At 39.8% G+C, this 16,115-nt stretch overlaps 2 protein-coding genes across 6 annotated transcripts in view; one reads left to right on the forward strand and one right to left on the reverse strand.

Moving 5' to 3' along the window:
• The window catches only part of LOC133513383 (CAP-Gly domain-containing linker protein 4-like), a 54,752-nt gene extending 50,284 nt beyond the window's left edge, over window positions 1-4,468 (forward strand). The window contains exons 13-15 of one of the 3 annotated variants that reach the window (XM_061844128.1): window positions 359-426; window positions 525-603; window positions 1,369-4,465. In XM_061844128.1, the coding sequence (XP_061700112.1) occupies window positions 359-426; window positions 525-603; window positions 1,369-1,732 (511 nt within the window). In that variant the 3' untranslated portion in view covers window positions 1,733-4,465. The other 2 variants (XM_061844127.1, XM_061844129.1) reach the window with 2 other exon arrangements.
• A 6,067-nt stretch (window positions 4,469-10,535) lies between these two features.
• On the reverse strand, window positions 10,536-16,115 carry LOC133513323 (creatine kinase, testis isozyme-like). 3 transcript variants are annotated; one of them, XM_061843988.1, is made up of 8 exons: window positions 16,009-16,115; window positions 15,859-15,910; window positions 12,067-12,254; window positions 11,611-11,961; window positions 11,362-11,533; window positions 11,166-11,289; window positions 10,909-11,098; window positions 10,536-10,825 (listed from the first exon to the last, which is right to left on the reverse strand). In XM_061843988.1, the coding sequence occupies exons 2-8, from the start codon at window positions 15,879-15,881 to the stop codon at window positions 10,647-10,649; spliced, it is 1,227 nt and encodes a 408-aa protein (XP_061699972.1). In that variant the 5' UTR covers window positions 15,882-15,910; window positions 16,009-16,115; the 3' UTR covers window positions 10,536-10,646. The 3 variants fall into 3 exon arrangements, with proteins under 3 accessions (XP_061699972.1, XP_061699973.1, XP_061699971.1); XM_061843989.1 differs by lacking the exon at window positions 16,009-16,115 and having other exon boundaries at window positions 11,611-11,743; window positions 11,807-11,961; window positions 15,859-16,002; XM_061843987.1 differs by lacking the exon at window positions 16,009-16,115 and having other exon boundaries at window positions 15,859-16,002.

Consider the following 16,115-nt stretch of genomic DNA (forward strand, 5'->3'; position numbering starts at 1 on the left):
TGGGCGAGTAAAAACCTTTGTGCTTGCTATCTCTTTTTTTCTGTTCGCTTTTCCCTCTAATTAACCCAGAGGCCTGTACTTCTTTTTTGTTTCAAACACAAACATCCTTTTCCGTCAAAGGGAGAATCTCAGTTTCTCTCCACGGAGTAACATGTTTGAACCTCCCTTTTCTTCTCCTGACAGCAGCTACAACACGCCATTAGGAAAACAAACAACACTTCTCTTGCTGTAGGGAGATAAGATAATCCTTTATTGCTCTCGCTGTGGGGAAATTCATGTCACAGCACTTTTTGCTTGTGTCAGAGCGAGCAATAGTCTGAAGCAATTTTAGTAATCTGGTTATTTTGCACGACCCCAGGATCCACGGATCTGTTGATTGCCTCTCAGAGCTCTCCTCGTCACATCTTAATCATCCATCAATCAGTGGTGAGATGGCTCCCATATTGCAGCCCTTTTTTCGAATATGTCTCTGCATTTGTCTTTTTGTAGAATACACACAGTTGATTCTTGTGATTGTCATGCAGGGGTAATTCGTCGCAGTTTCAGCACATCATCTGCCATTGCTCCACCTAAGGAGACAACCAGAAGAAACCCTGTGAACAGGTATGTCTAGTTTTATGTGCAATACTTGTACATCTTTTCAGATAATACCCATTATTCTCAGCCACAGAGAAATTCAGACGGATGAAAAGCAGTGTGTGTTCATCAGCAGATATTAATATTTTATAGTCAAACAAGGGATTGAATTACAATGCTGTTAAAAACAGTGGTAGTGTAAAACGTCCAACATAATCCATTCTGAGCAGATGGTTGATCTCTGGTTTCTGCTCATTAAGAGGAGTCAGATGAGGTGACTGGGACATATAATTGGAATCCCTCCTGGACGCCGCCCTGGTGAGGTGCTCTGGGCATGTCTCACTGGAAGGAGACCTCAGGGAAGACCCAGGACATGGAGATACTACATCTCTTGGCTAGCCTGGGAATGCCCTGGGATCCCCCCACAAGAGCTGGATGAAGTGGCTTGGAGGAGGGAAGTCTGGGGGATTATATATATTTCTGGTTTCACCATCCTCATGGTGCTCTGATGGAAACCAGAATTTTTTGGCACACCAACTTTTGGTGTTCACAAACTGCACATCTTTTGGTGACCCCCCCGCCCCCCCAGGTTTTAGCTAACTTTTGTGGCATATTTTTGCTGAGAATGTTGGTTGCTTTTCACTATTTCACAACCTTGGGTATTCTAACAATTGTTGCTTCTGTTAATCTTTCATTAACTTTACATTGATCATGCTTGTTTCCTCATCTTTGATTTCCCCCCACCCCTTGCTTCCTCTTGTCATGTCCATGAAAAACTAACAAAAACCGAAGGAGTCATTCCAACCCCAATCGTCGCCACTGGAGCACATTGAGCGGAGGCAGTAGTAGCAGCATTCCCAGGAGTACCACTGGCACCGTCTACAGTTCTGATAAGCAGGTCCGCCTCCATGAGGGTATGCAGGTGCTGTTGAACAGTGCCAACGAAATGGCCTCCATCCGTTACATTGGCACAACAGACTTTGCTCCGGGCCTTTGGCTGGGTCTGGAGCTCCGCAGCCCCAAAGGAAAGAACGATGGTTCTGTACACGGCCGCCGCTACTTCACGTGCCGTCCGGCCCACGGTGTGCTTGTTCGTCCGAGTCGCGTTACCTATCGTGGCATCAACGGTTCCTGCTTGGTTGATGAAAACTGTTGAGAAATGGACCTTTCACCGAAGGTACAATAAAAAGTGGAATCTCTCGATTTTAAGCAATTATCTAGTCCAACATTTTAAAATCATTGATTATCTGCATGGCTTTATTTGGCATTTGATACCTAAAAGCAATGGTTTTATACTTTAAATCAAGCTAATTGTTTAGGAGACAGAATTAATGCACTTTATTCAATTAGCTTTTCATTCCTTGAATTTGTTTGCGTGATTTAATAAGATCTAAAACATTGCACTACTTCTAATCTGATTGCACTCTCAGACATTCATTTCTTCAATCAAACCATGTTTATCGGATGGAATATGAACACTGTAATCTATTGTGTGTGTCTGGTGTGGGATGCGTTAATTGCTAGTAACAACCTCTGGCACATGGCTGTCATGTTTTACAAATAATTGAGGCACTTGATGTCAAAAAACTAATTTTCTCTTGAGTTACTGTGAAATTAATTTTAAGCCTTAGAACATTCGTAGTAGCGAAGTAGCTTATCAAATCAACTGTCTTTTCAGCATTTTATAAATTACTTAATGCAATGATTGACTGGTGCATTTTGTTGTGGCATACAACCTTTGGTCCTGATCGGAATATGCTGGAGAACAAAAATAGTCGTTTTAACCCCATAGTTGGACGGGGAAATATAACCATTCTAAATGGGAAAATTAATATTCTAACTTGGCAGATCATCCAGTATACATGCTCGTGTACTCAAGGTCGGTCTCATCTCTTAGTATAGTGTGCCAAAAGGCTCACCACACACTGAGTGATGCGACTGAAAATGATTGCACTGTCTCGTAGGGTGCAGCAATTAATTATTAGTGACCAATCGCCAGCCACTGGTGAGAAATGTGAATTGCGAGTAAATATGGCAGATGTAAAGGCCAATCAAATATGCCATGTTAGCTGTCACAACCAGAAGATACATTTCCAATTTGAAGCAAGGGGCAACTGGTCACTGCCATTGCCAACCTGCACCACTTAAGTATTATACAGAATGTGTGTTGTGTTTTAAAATAATACTTAACAATATTTATAACCTGTGGACAAAATCACGTCGCTTAGAGAGTCTCTGGCAGCAAGTGCACAAAAGCTTTCTCAACAAAAATGTTTTTTCTGCATAGATGAATCATCCACCTGATTCCAATTTGCCGGTGGTGCCAATCTGTCATAATACATCATAAATATTGTGTTTTACAATAATAGTTTTAATATAAATTCATTTGTATATTTGGGGATGAGAAAGCAAAGGTTTGTTGCGATAAGTGCAAACGTGACGTCAATAAACAGAACGTACAGCTTCTGAAATATCTTTATTTCTTGCTCACTTCTATGTATTATGATAGTATAGATAGACCAGACTTCCACTAACTGCTTTTCCCTTGACAATCGCGCCATATTGTACAGTACTAAAGTACAGTTCTCAATGCAGTGCCTCAAAATATTCCATCTCAATAAGAACACACCAGGGGTCGCAGTTTTTCAATTGCAGCGAGTGGTTTAGACGCACAGGGGTTGATCGGCTGGTCCAGCGAGCAACTCACCGACTGCATTTTTCATACAGTGGGTGTGTGTGTGTTTTTTTTTTTTTGGGGGGGGGGGGTTTAACTATCAGTTTTTGTCTTCTTTGTTCAAGGATAACGGTAGACTTTGGAGAAGCATGTATTTCATTTGAAAGCACCAATATGTTAGATGTGAGTGCATGAGGCAGTTCCAGTTGCCATTTCATTCGAGCAGCTGGAGAGGGCAAACGCAATCATCCTTAAGAACTGAAGTTGAATTGAGTAGTATCCATTTTGATTACAGTTATCAGTCGAAATTTACGGAGGGCAAGTCATCCATTGTGCATGTGCCACTGAGCCACTGTTCTGTAAAAGACTACCGCAGGATTTAATTATGGTGTGTGGGCTACAAGTGAAGCTATAAGATCTTCGGCGGGGTTCTTTCGATGGTCAGCCCCCCCCGTGCAATTGAAACAAAGTGGTGGTTAGAGCCAAACAGGGGTCTGACTCATCAGTTAAGGCGAGTGATCAAATTCCACGCTAAATGTGCAATAGCTTTAGATCCCAGAACAAAAGTGCAGACCATCCTTCTATGGCATGAATATGAAAGAAACATACTGTTCATTACAATATGGATGATAAATTTGTTTGTGCTGTATATCCTCATTTACACTCCACTGAATATTTCCATTGAAATAAGTGTTGGCGACTAAGCTGCCATTTGTACCCTCCGATAAAATTCATTTGTGACAATTAGCATTTATTTGACTGTGCCCTCTAACCTAGAGATCTTTATTCGTTAATTAATTTGAATGTACTGTATGTTTGATGAATGCGTTTGAGTGAGGTTTGATACTGTATTGACATATTTAATAAAATAGTGAGTGAATAAACAATTTCAATTTGAGCCGTTCATTTTTCCTTCTATCTCCTTTTTTGTCACGTGTAGTTGTAAATGTGTGACTTTTGTAGATTACGTGCAATTTAATTCAGGGACTTAAAATTGACGCTTGATCACAAACAATGGTTTTGTCAGATTTGTCTAAATGTAATTATGATTCCAGAAGAAACATGCAACAGCATTATCTACTTACTCAGTGGTAGTTTTGGCACTCAAATCCAAGTTTGAGTGAGTCCAAATCAATGGTTGTTATTTTGCTTCTTATTCTTTTAATTTGTCAAAATCAACTTGGTGTCTCTTTAAAAATGAAGCCATGAAGCCAGCCAGGACATGTTTGGTTCTTTTATGGTTCAAGTAATGCACAGCTTGAAGATGACGTACCTGACTGGCTAGAAGGGGATATTTGTGAGGTTGAAAAATAAACACATTTCGTAAAAACCTTTTCACATTTGACAGTTTTCTTGTCTTAATTTCTATTATTTATTTTTTTCTAAATCAACACTCTTCAAATAAATGCTCTTGTGTTAGACAGCAGACAGTAAAGTAAAGACAGTAAAGTAAATGTGTAGCCACCAATTCTTTGTATTTGTACAGCACGATACATAAAGGCTTTCTGCGAGTAATTAGCAGTATTCAATTAATTAATCAGGCCTGCTTTCAAACAGATTGAATAGATTTGTGAATAAATTGAGATGACATCTCCAGTGTTTCAGTATTCAGACTTTCTGTTTGGCGGTGTGCCATGAGATTATCCTTGTGTAAAATAAGTACTTTGGCTTTATAAAGGTTCAGTGACACTGGTCTAGAGTGTATCCTGTCCCTAAAGTCTTGTATAAATTGCTTTATTCAAACAATGAAATACAACTCCGAAAGCATAATGTTCCACCATCTGCTGTGTGAATAGAATCTTAACAAACGTGATCCCTGATGGCAAACCAAGAATCTAACGAAAGATTTTCAGAGCATTTAGACCTCAACATCGCCACATGCAGATAAAGGACCCTCATTGTAGAGTGAGTGGTACTTTGAGTCCCATGAATCAATTTCGGAAACAGCTTCATTACCATTGACGTTTCAATATCAGAGATGCCCTGAGCAAAAACACGATTCAACGAATAGTTAGCCCTTTTCAGGAGCAGGGTGCAGTTTGTGATCTCCCAAGATCTGGAAGGCCTCATACGCCAAGAGCTGTTGAGAATCAACAAGATTTGGAGCAAAGACTGGAAGAAAATCCACCACCAGCAGAAGATACCAACAAATGGGAGTTTACAAAGAATGTTGCACAAAATGGACATGTTTATAATAAATGATTTAAAAAGCAATATTGAGGATGAAATAAGGATGAAATTCTTTCAAGTGCATTGCAAAGTGTGTTCGATTGAGCTAATCAGTGTGAAATGGAAAATGTTGGACACTTGAAAAACATTCTTTTTAAAAATCAAAGTGTGGAGAGTCTTTGCCGTTGAAATGTGTGGGTGGAGGCAGTGAATGGCGCTATTAATAATACCAGCAGCCTCTCAAAATATTCAGAATTTTGTGTTTCAATACAGACTAGTACAGCTGAGTCTTTTTTTTTTTTTTTGTGGATCCTCCAATCCCAACACGAGGTCACAGTTTCTCTGTTGCACAGCAGCAGCGATGCAGGATATGCAATCACGTGGGATGTAGTGGAGAGTATGTTTTTTTTAATCTTCAGGGCGGGAAGCTTCCACCACTTTCAGCCTCGTTAATGGACAGCATACTGGATACTCTTGTTGGTGTTGTAGAAAAGTACAAAAACAGCATATAGGCAAGTTTTCAGCTTGTAATGACACATAGGCTAGCATTAAAGCGCACGTGATGCTAGATGTAATTAATTTCTCTAAAATCCATACACATATACAGTATTGTAATATACAAACAATCTCAAATCATGGTTAAAAAGCACTGATAATCCTGCAGTGGGGGGCGGGGGTCTCCTGTCACTCAGTCAGGGTTTATTTGCAATAAAACTACTTTTCCAGAGGAAGTTGTCATTGATACACAATATTGACTAAAATGTAATGAAAACAAGCACAGTAAGATTTGGAAGGACAAACAAATCAATATTTCTCGTGTACACTTTATTTGCCACTGCGGTTAAGTGTGTAACTAACAAGAAATGACCAAATGAACAGAGCACAAAGGGCACAGATATTTTCCTCCACCCAACAAAAGTGGACTGTGTTATTTTGAAACTTTGCTTCACAACTTGGGCTTCTTCAAATCAGGTCAGAGAGAATGTCAGTGCAAAGCTCTGCGCTCGAGTATCTCTTGAAGCATCTCGAGACTTTGTCTTCTACCTACCTTTTTGTCTTCCTGACGAAGTCATATGAGAAAAGTGTAGTCACAAAGTGTGCTTACACATTTTTCTTTGACACTTTTTTGTTGGAATTTTTTTAAATTTTTTTTTTTTTGAGGAGCTATTTACACAACGCAACTGTCTTTCATGCAAAGTTATAAAGCCTAAACAAATGAATACATATTTTCCACAATCGCAGGGCAGTTTCAGGGTTACTTGAAGCAAGATTGTGGACCAGTGTCCCCTCAATTAAATCGCAAGGCTATGTTCCGAGTATAATATTTGAGTAGTGTACGCAAAAAGACCAATTTCTTCTTTATAGAAGTGGTGGATATTACTTGTTTTGTTTTGTATCTGTTTCATACCTTGGTAAATTATTGATAATTGTGAGGAATCTTTGATATGATTTGTGCCTATATATAGACAAATATCCATCCATCCATTTTCTTAGCCGCCTATACTCACAAGGGTTGTGGGGAGTGCTGGAGCCTATCCCAGTAGTCAACAGGCAGGAGGCGGGCTACACCCTGAACTGGTTGCCAGCCAATTGCAGGACACATGGAGACAGACACGTAGGGGCAATTTAGAGTGTCCAATTAATGTTGCATGTTTTTGGGATGTGGGAGGAAACCGAAGTGCCCAGAGAAAACCCACGCAGGCATGGGGAGAACATGCAAACCACAAAAGCGAGGCCAGAATTGAACCTGGCACCTCAGAACTGTGAGGTCAACGTTTTCCAGCTGCTCCATTGTGCTGCGTAGACAAATATAATTGTTTATATCTAGAATAACATATAAAGGTAATTTGACAATCCGTCCATCTATTTTCTGAGCTGCTTATCATCACGAGGGTCACGCCAGCACTGGAGCCAGTTCCAGCTGTTATCGGGCAGGACGGAGGGTACACCCTGAACTGGTTGCCAGCTAATCGCACAATAATAACATATAGATAAAGGTAATTTGACCTTATTTTTTTAAATTTCATAATTGTGTTTTAAACCAGCAGCCCTTTGCATTTATCAGGACCTAAGAGCTATCCCTCAATTAAAAAAAGGTTGTCGTGACACCTAATCTAAAATGGCTACGATGGCAGTGTGATGGAAAAAGAAAAGATTAAACAAAAATGGATTGCACATTAACGTTAAACAATCTTCACGTAAGTAAATGTTTGAAAGAAAACGTACTGAGCGTACACGTTACACCTAACTTAACTGACTTGGTCAATGAATCTATATCGTATCACTCGGAGGAGCCAAAGTACTCAGGCCTTTCCCGCTCAGTGATGGTGTCGATATCTGCCCAGCAACTGACTGGTGACCAGTTCAGGGTGTAGTCCGCCTTTCGCCGAAGCTAGCTGGGATAGGGTCCAACTTTCCCGCGACCCTTGTCTGGCTTAGATAATGGATGGATGGAGCCGAAGTATTGTACCACACTTTGATAATCACTCTCAACCTCACTAACTTCAACGTAGTTCATGGCCAAGTGTTAGGAAGTCTCAGTTGTCCTGCATTACTGTTCTGGAATTGATGTCCCAAATTTTAAGTTTGGTCTTTAGTGAGTTTTTAAATTTCATGAATAAATGTTCTTTAATTGACAGTACAGGGACATCTTTTTAAAAAAATATTTCATACTGACAATAAAGTACGTCCAGTACAGTTTTGGCATGATGCATACATATACTTGATTCTCGAAGGCTCAAAAGTTGGGCAACTTTCCCTTAATTTTGTAGCTCTTTAGTGCACAGATTTTAATGTAGTCCAGGTGACATATCCAAAACAGTACTGTAGTCTCCTCAGAACCACAAATTCATACACAACTTTGGTGGAAAATGCCATGTCGAATATGTAACTTGGTTCGGGGTATAACAGAATATATCTAATGGGAATACAGAATCAGAATACAAAAACAAAACAAAAGGTTCCAAAACAGTTACTGTAAAAAAGTAATCAGGCTGTTTGTTGATTTTGAGCCCCAACTTTTTGTCCAGAGTTAGAAGTGCATTGTAAAATAAGGTGGGAGGCGTGCGTGCGCGTGTCAGTGAGGTCAGGGGTTAAACTTCTATACATTTAGTAAGACTATTTCACTCACACTGAGTCACATGGATGGTTTTATAAACTTTGTTATGAAGCTAAGCAGCATGGTATAAAAGATGTTAGCACGCTTCAGAGGCTTTGGATTTGAGTCTCGGATGCTCCATGTTCCTCCCACCTTCCAAAAACATTCAAATGTAATATTTATAGAACAAGACAAAAAATATGTATCTTGCTATCTATCTACATATCCTCAATATTGAATACAATTTTCAGTCATTTTTGGTGTTGGAGTGAGTTACCTTAATATTGTGGAACTTGATTACGTTACTGACGACAATCTTTAACAGGTAATTAGTAATTGTACCAGAATACATTTTTAAAGTAATTCTCTCAACCCTGATTGTATCTGCCAAAGCAGCACCCAAACATTCAGAGTTCAGTAAATGGTCCTGTTAGTTTGTTTATTTTTTTTTTTTTTGCGTTGGGGTTGCGGATTCTCATCAGAATTGGAATACTTGAATGACTCCGGAAAGAAAAACGAGTGTGTCACTCATTGCAAGAAAAAAATGATACAATAGTAAAATAATAGCAAAATGAATAAAATGGCCCAAATAAAACAAAGCAATGTGGAGAAGTATGAGAAAGTAAAACTCAATATAAACTATAAAAGCATGTCACTGTATTGGTGAAGTCTGAGTATTCTACAAATTGTCACCTAATAATGTCGCTTATAAATACAATGTGCATCTTGGTTATTTCACACACTAGGTAAACTCAAAGGGCCTGTGACTTGTCTACTTGTGCAGAAAATAAAATGTTCAACGGCAATGTACAGAAAAATCGGACTTTTAACTCGGCTGTGAGACATTCAGAGAAAATACACAGAATCGTTCTATTGGTCCCTGAACTCTCATGGCGAGCCAGATCCTTTTGGAGTGGATAAAAGCCATTGTGCAGATCTCTGCACAGATGTCATTACGACCAATCTCACTCAGAAACATTATTGGCCTTGTGGGTCCGTTGAATCTGCCTGCAGTCTTCTGCCTGCAGTCTGTCTACCATTCCAGCCCACCAGTCAAAAGGATTAGCACTGGTGACCACTAATTCAGAAAACCCTCAGCAAAGTCAAGGCTCAGAACCTCCTCGGGGAGTACTAATGGCACTCACTGTGGACTTGTATTTGGCCTGTGTACAGGATGTACTGTATGTACGTAAAAATCATGCTTTCTTTCCATCAACAGGCAAATTGGCTTATGATTTTTCCATCTGCATATTTGGAAATATTACCATCTTGGCTGCATTCTTATTGAAGCATGGTAGAAATACCATGGATGTAAAAAAATACACCCCTCAAATGACCATCTCATTTCTTTTTATATCCACTATATGGCTGACATCTTCAGTGCGACTTTACTGTTGTCAACTCCTGTGGATCTCCTTCAAAGCTAACTTTACTGTTGAGGGAGAAGCACAAAGGCTAGTCATTGAATTTCCAAATTGTCAACTCTGGATATTTCAAAGCTAAATACAAGGAATGCTGCAATTGCCACATGATGTGCTATTTTTCTGCTCTAAACTCTGCTATGTCCGTCTTGGGCAATCCTTGGCTCATACTTCACTTCTAAAACGCCACATTAGGAATCCACTTTAATAAAAGTTCCTTGGCTCATACTGCACTTCTAAAACGCCAGATTAGGAATCCACTTGGTTTTGTGTTTTCTAGCCCGTTTTAACTCTTCTGGTTCTTCTAATGACAATGATAGTTGCACATGACAAGGAAATGCAAACTATTCTGAAAGGTTTTAATATCCACTTTAATAAAGTTCCTTGGCTCCTACTGCACTTCTAAAACGCCAGATTAGAAATCCACTTTAAATAAAGTTGTGTTTTCATTCTAGCCCGTGTTAACTCTTTGCACTTCTAAAACGCCAGATGAGGAATCCACTTTAATAAAGTTTTGTTTTCATTCTAGCCCATGTTAACTCTTCTGGTTCTTCTAATGACAATGATAGTTGCACATGACAAGAAGGAACATGCAAACTCTATGCTGAAAGGTTTTAATACACATTCATGAACAAAAAGAAATGATGACAATGCACACGGGTGGGCAGTCATTTAATCACATTCTAAAGGATTTTGAGGCAGGGTCGTTCTACTTCTGGGCAGGCATCAGCTCCTCGATGGTCTCTCCTGCCTCCAGTTTCTTTTCCATCTCCACCAGCAACTTGACACCATCGACAACCATTTGCACCAGCTCCACCTCAGAAAAGCCCAGTCTGTCAGAATTTGAGATGTCAAAGACTCCATCCACAGCATCAGTGTCCACTCCACCTATTGGACCAATTTCACAGACCTTTAGCCTAAAATTCATGACCGTACCAGTTGGTTTCAAGCGACAAGAAACATACACATACCAGTTCCACGTTTCTGCAGTCTCAGCCTTTTTAGGACCTCTTCGAACTCAGGGTGTTGGCTCATATTTGGTAGCTTCACGTGCACACCAGCGCGAAGACCGGTGCCCAGGTTGGATGGGCAAGTCAGGATGTAGCCGAGGTGCTCATTCCACATGAAAGAAAAACCTTTGTTCTTGAACAAAGATTCAATCTAAGGACAAAGCAGATTATCACATTAAATATACAATAACAAAGACAAATTTAAGCATTTCACAAACCTCTGTGAGCCCTTTGCAGAAACGAGTAAACACTTCCTTCAAGTTTCCACCCTTCTGCATGGAGATCACTCGTAGATGGTCCTCCTCATTCACCCACACTAAAAATGTCTTGTTGTCGTTATGCCTTGAAAACAATACATATCAAGGTGACCATCTTTCTGGATCATTCAGTTTCCTGGACATAAAAGCATCTCACCAGATTCCTCTGGCATCGGGCCAGTCACGGGCCATTCTTGAGGCCAGCAGGAGAGGAGACACTGGCTTGTCAAACAGCAGGTGATCGTCAATCATCTGCTGCTGCTCAGCTTCTGACAGGTCTCTCAAGGAATAGTATTTCCCCTGCAGGTCTCCAGTGAGTGAACCCAGGACTTCACAAAAGATCACATTTTGCTATATAGGTTTCAATCATTCCAACTTAATGCTGACCTAGAACTTTTTTCTTTACCTTCGATGGAGAGCATCTCCACTGCACGTCTCTCGCCTCTTCTGCAGAGTGGCGGCAGGCAGAAGCCGCGGACACTGCGGCCAGTTCGAACTCGGGAGCTCAGAACATATTCCGGGTCGAGGTCATCGCCCCCCTTTAAGCAACAGGTATTTGTGATAAAACTAAAACACCTTTGTTCGTTGATGTGATCCTTTACCATGAGGTTGTCTGGGTTGAGGTCAGTCTTATGCATGTCTGTCGGTTTGTACCCTCCATGTCTGTCCTCAATGACAAGGTCAAGCAGCTCTTTGAAGACCTCATATGACTCCTCATCCCCAGCCACACAGCCCACCGTCATAATAAAGGGGTGACCTATATACATCAAACATACAACATCACAGCGACATCACATAGAGAACAAACGTTTCCAAAAGTACCCAGTATTTTCAAGTGACAGGAGTGGCACATCGTTTTTACCTGGATTATCCACCCCTGTCTGGATGACACGGTCTATAGTAAAGCCGTTGGGGGTGGTTCGCTCCCTCAGAGTCTTGTACATGTCCATGTTTAAGAACTTGGCCATGTGGTTGTTGTGTTGACTGAGATCTGGGAATTCGTCCTCTGCTGTCAGCCCCTTGAGCTGAAGGCTGGCCATTTTTTGACAGCTAAACAAACATTTATAAATACATTCTACATTTGGAAGATTACAGATCAAAACCATGCTAGCAGAGGAGAAAATATGGTAACTAATGTGGTAAATTTGAGATTTACACCAGAATCTCTAAAGAGGATTGTGACACACAACCTTAGGTACACTGACACACGGTAGAATCTGAATAGAACAGAATTTGACAGTATCACCCAGCCTAAAGCACTATCCTCACTAGGGTCGCGTGCATGCTGGGGCCTATCCCAGTTATATACAGGCGAGAAGCATGGTACACTGGTTGCCAGTTAATTGTGGGCTACGTTTATACGAAAGAATGTTTTATGAACATTTCAAATCCTATCCAAACTTAGCATGCTGATGTGCTCGGTTATGGCATCTTTGTTAAACTGTACTCATCATATGTGAGTTGCAAGTGGTGTTCTTCTAGTTCCAAATCAGACCTTTGTCAATGGCATTTTAAATAACAAATGCAAAATATTTTGAACACATTATTCAGTATCAATGATCAATTTAATCCAAGGGCCGTTATATCAGGGTTTATTTGATCGAGGTTCCCCTGTGTGTCTGTGAGCTAGTTATTGACCTTTCCGGAAGTATTGGAATGGCAAGGTCAATACCTTTGTTTTTGTTGTGAAGACATTTACGTTGCAGGTCAAAAAAATGAATGAGATGAAAGTTTAAAATTCCAGCTTTTACTTCATGGTATTTACATCTAGATGTGTAGGACAAATCACCTTTTGTTTAAATCCACTGATCTTTCCCGGACCTTTCTGATTTTAGATTCATTGCTTAAGCTATTAAGCAAACATTAAGACCAGAAAGCTGTGTATGGTAGAAAAGAAAAACATTCAAGATGAGGTGAGGGAAAATCGATCACAGCAACTGCACAACAAAGATTGGACATAGCCAATACAACAATTTGAAAAAAAAAAAGCTGTCAACAGCGACATCTAACAGGTCGACCAAGTGTATCCACAGCACTTGACAAAAACATGCTTGAGAATTGTGAAGATACGCCGAAAGACAGCAGTCAATAAAATCACAACCAACCTGCACAGGGTAGGGGTGAACGCATCACAATCCACTGTTCAAAGACAACTTTGAAATGAGAAAAATTATAGATGGATACCACAAGATGCAGACCACTAATCAGTAGGAGGAATCGGGAGGCCAGATTGGTTTTGCTAAGTAGTATAGATGAGCAAAGAAAGTTTTGGAACAAGTTTAAAGACTAATGAGACCAAGATTAACTTTTATCCACGTGGTGGAAAGACCAAACTAGGTGGGGCAAGACTAATGAGACCAAGATTAACTTTTATCCACATGGTGGAAAGACCAAGCTAGGTGGAGGGAAAAAGGATCTGCTTTTGATCCAAAACACACAGGTTCATCTGTGATGCATGGTGGACGTAAATGTCATGTAATGACACAACACACTGCAAACATAACAGAGGAAAAAATGGAAGGTCAAGTCAATCACTGGACCTGAACCCAACAGAGCGTGAATTTTACCCCTTGAAGTAAAAGAAACCTCCAAGAACTAAGACAGCAGTAAAAGCCTGGAATAGCATTTCAAAAAAAGAAAGCAATAGTCTGGTGATGTCAACGAGTGACAGGCTTGATGTCGTTATTGCAAATAATGGTTATGCCACCAAATGTGAAATGTTATTCACGTTTTTATGTTCACTTAATAATGTCTGTTCCAATACTTTTGTTCAACTAAAAGTAGGTGCCTTTAAGGTGCTCCGTCCTGAATTGTAACACAGGCTACAATTCTAAACTTTTGTCTCATTCATCTTATGATCTGAAAGTGATGTGAAATACACATTCATATCAATGCTTCTAAATTCTTTTCTGTTGTGACACCCAGGGAAAAAAAAACATTTTTACCCATCCCAGCACCCAGCCCCACGAGTACACCGTGATACAAAATTGGGGATAATCTAATGTAATACTTATAAACATTGATGAAAGTACAAATGAGATGTAGATCAATTTTGAAATGTTTCTAACAGAATGTAAAGTGCATCAGTTCCTCTAAAATGGAAAACAACAAAACAACTAACTTGTTTAAACTGTAAACATTTTTCATCCCTGTTCAATTTTTCTCGATGGAGTTGTCCAGGTTTAAGCGCTCGTACGTACTCCATTACACACTACTACGCTATAGAGCAATTACTTAAGAGCAACAAGTGCACCACTGCCACCTACTGCAGTGGATATGCAAATACGCTTATAGTATGGCAAATCATGTTAATTCTGTCACCCCCGCCATCGCAAAGCGATCCCCCACACACTATTTGAGCAGCACTAGTATATATATAAAGTATATATACAAATGTGTGTGTGTATACAGATTTCTTGTGAAGGCATTGTTTATTTTTTTAAGTGTACTTAAACTGTTTCTTGGGATAAGCATCAGATTGTGCACTTGTATAAATTAGGGCAAGGCATCATCACCCCATATCCATCCATTTTCTGAGCCACTTATCCTCACGAGTGTCGAGGCAACACTAGAGCTCATTCCAGCTATCTTCAGGCAGGAGGCAGGGTACACCCTGAACTGTTTGCAAGCCAACCGCAGGGCACATACACCGTTCGACCCACATTAACAATTATGGGCAATTTTGAGCTTTCAACCTCTATCAAAGTATGCATAATTAGGCAGCTTCATTTCAGAATCAGACTTAGGTTGTTATTTAAAAATAAACAAAGAAAAAAAAAGGATGCAAATTAACAGTAATTGCTAAGGAATCTTCTCTTACCAGAAGCCATTTTACTTCAGTGCTTTCACTTGGCCAAATTACAAAGCAATTAGTGCTTTGAGAAAGGCCAACTGATCAATAAAGATTTTATGGATCAATGAGTGACTCTTCATGGATCAGATGAACAGGCTTGCGTGTGTTGACCAATAACAGGCAGAGCTCCAATTCAAATCCAATGCCAGCGGTTGGAGGTCTGCACCCAAACCTGATGCCCGTTTTTAAGAGCCTTCCTTCATACAATGGCAGCCATATTTAAGCTTTTATTTTTTATTTAGCAGTATGCAGGACAAAGCTCTACTACCTGCATTGAGTACTCAGTATTGCGATATTGGCCTTTAAGATGAAAGAATAATGACATGTACTCGCCTGGCCTCAAAATGATAATTTGTGGGCCCTTCCTGGGAGATTTGCATTCTAGAGAAAACATACTTGTATTGTACATTATACTGAATGAAAATAAGTTTTCTTCAAGAAACTAACAGCCTAGAAATCACTTCATCTTAGGCTGTTCAAGGTAAAAAACAAAAGGCAGATGATTTTATTAATTGTTTGTGCATTTAAATTCTAATTGTAACACGTTTGTTTTTGTCATTAGAATGCTTATTAAAGGCTAACGCCTACTTTTGAGGTGTAGTAACATTTTGAATTGAATGAAGCACAGCATAGTAGTCTTGCGCTAAAATGAACCCTCAAAAATACAAACCGTTTCATTAAATGTCATACCTTATAAAGTGTTACACTGCACTACCTTTGCCATATTTCATAAGTGAATTAAAACCAGCCATTTTTGTTCCAACACATCAAAGCTGAGCATGTTTTAGCGTCTTAACTTACACTTGCTCAATCGTGTCTGACATATCGCCGTTTTCTTTTCACCGATCCAGCACTAAAAAAAAAAAAAAAAACAATGTTAATATTAATAATGATACGGTCACTCTCTGCAGACGCGCAGACGTTTTTGTCCAGTTGAAGGTTTACACGCACATATTTATATGTCATACGTGTGCCCCGATGAAGCGACGTAGTCAGCACCAAAAAGAGTGCGATAAAAGCGACGTGCGAGACGTTTGCAATGGATTCAAAGTCATCGT

The sequence above is a fragment of the Syngnathoides biaculeatus genome, chromosome 15 (genome assembly GCF_019802595.1).
Source record: "Syngnathoides biaculeatus isolate LvHL_M chromosome 15, ASM1980259v1, whole genome shotgun sequence".
In the NCBI taxonomy this organism is placed as follows: Eukaryota; Metazoa; Chordata; class Actinopteri; order Syngnathiformes; family Syngnathidae; genus Syngnathoides; species Syngnathoides biaculeatus.

Coding starts and splice junctions, on each gene's coding strand:
- LOC133513323 (XM_061843988.1), bottom strand. CDS start 15,881: ATGTCAGACACGATTGAGCAAGT. Junction 11,534..11,610: donor GGAGATGCTCTCCATCGAAG/GTAAAGAAAAAA, acceptor TCTTTTGTGAAG/TCCTGGGTTCACTCACTGGA. Junction 10,826..10,908: donor ACTGCAGAAACGTGGAACTG/GTATGTGTATGT, acceptor TTGGTCCAATAG/GTGGAGTGGACACTGATGCT.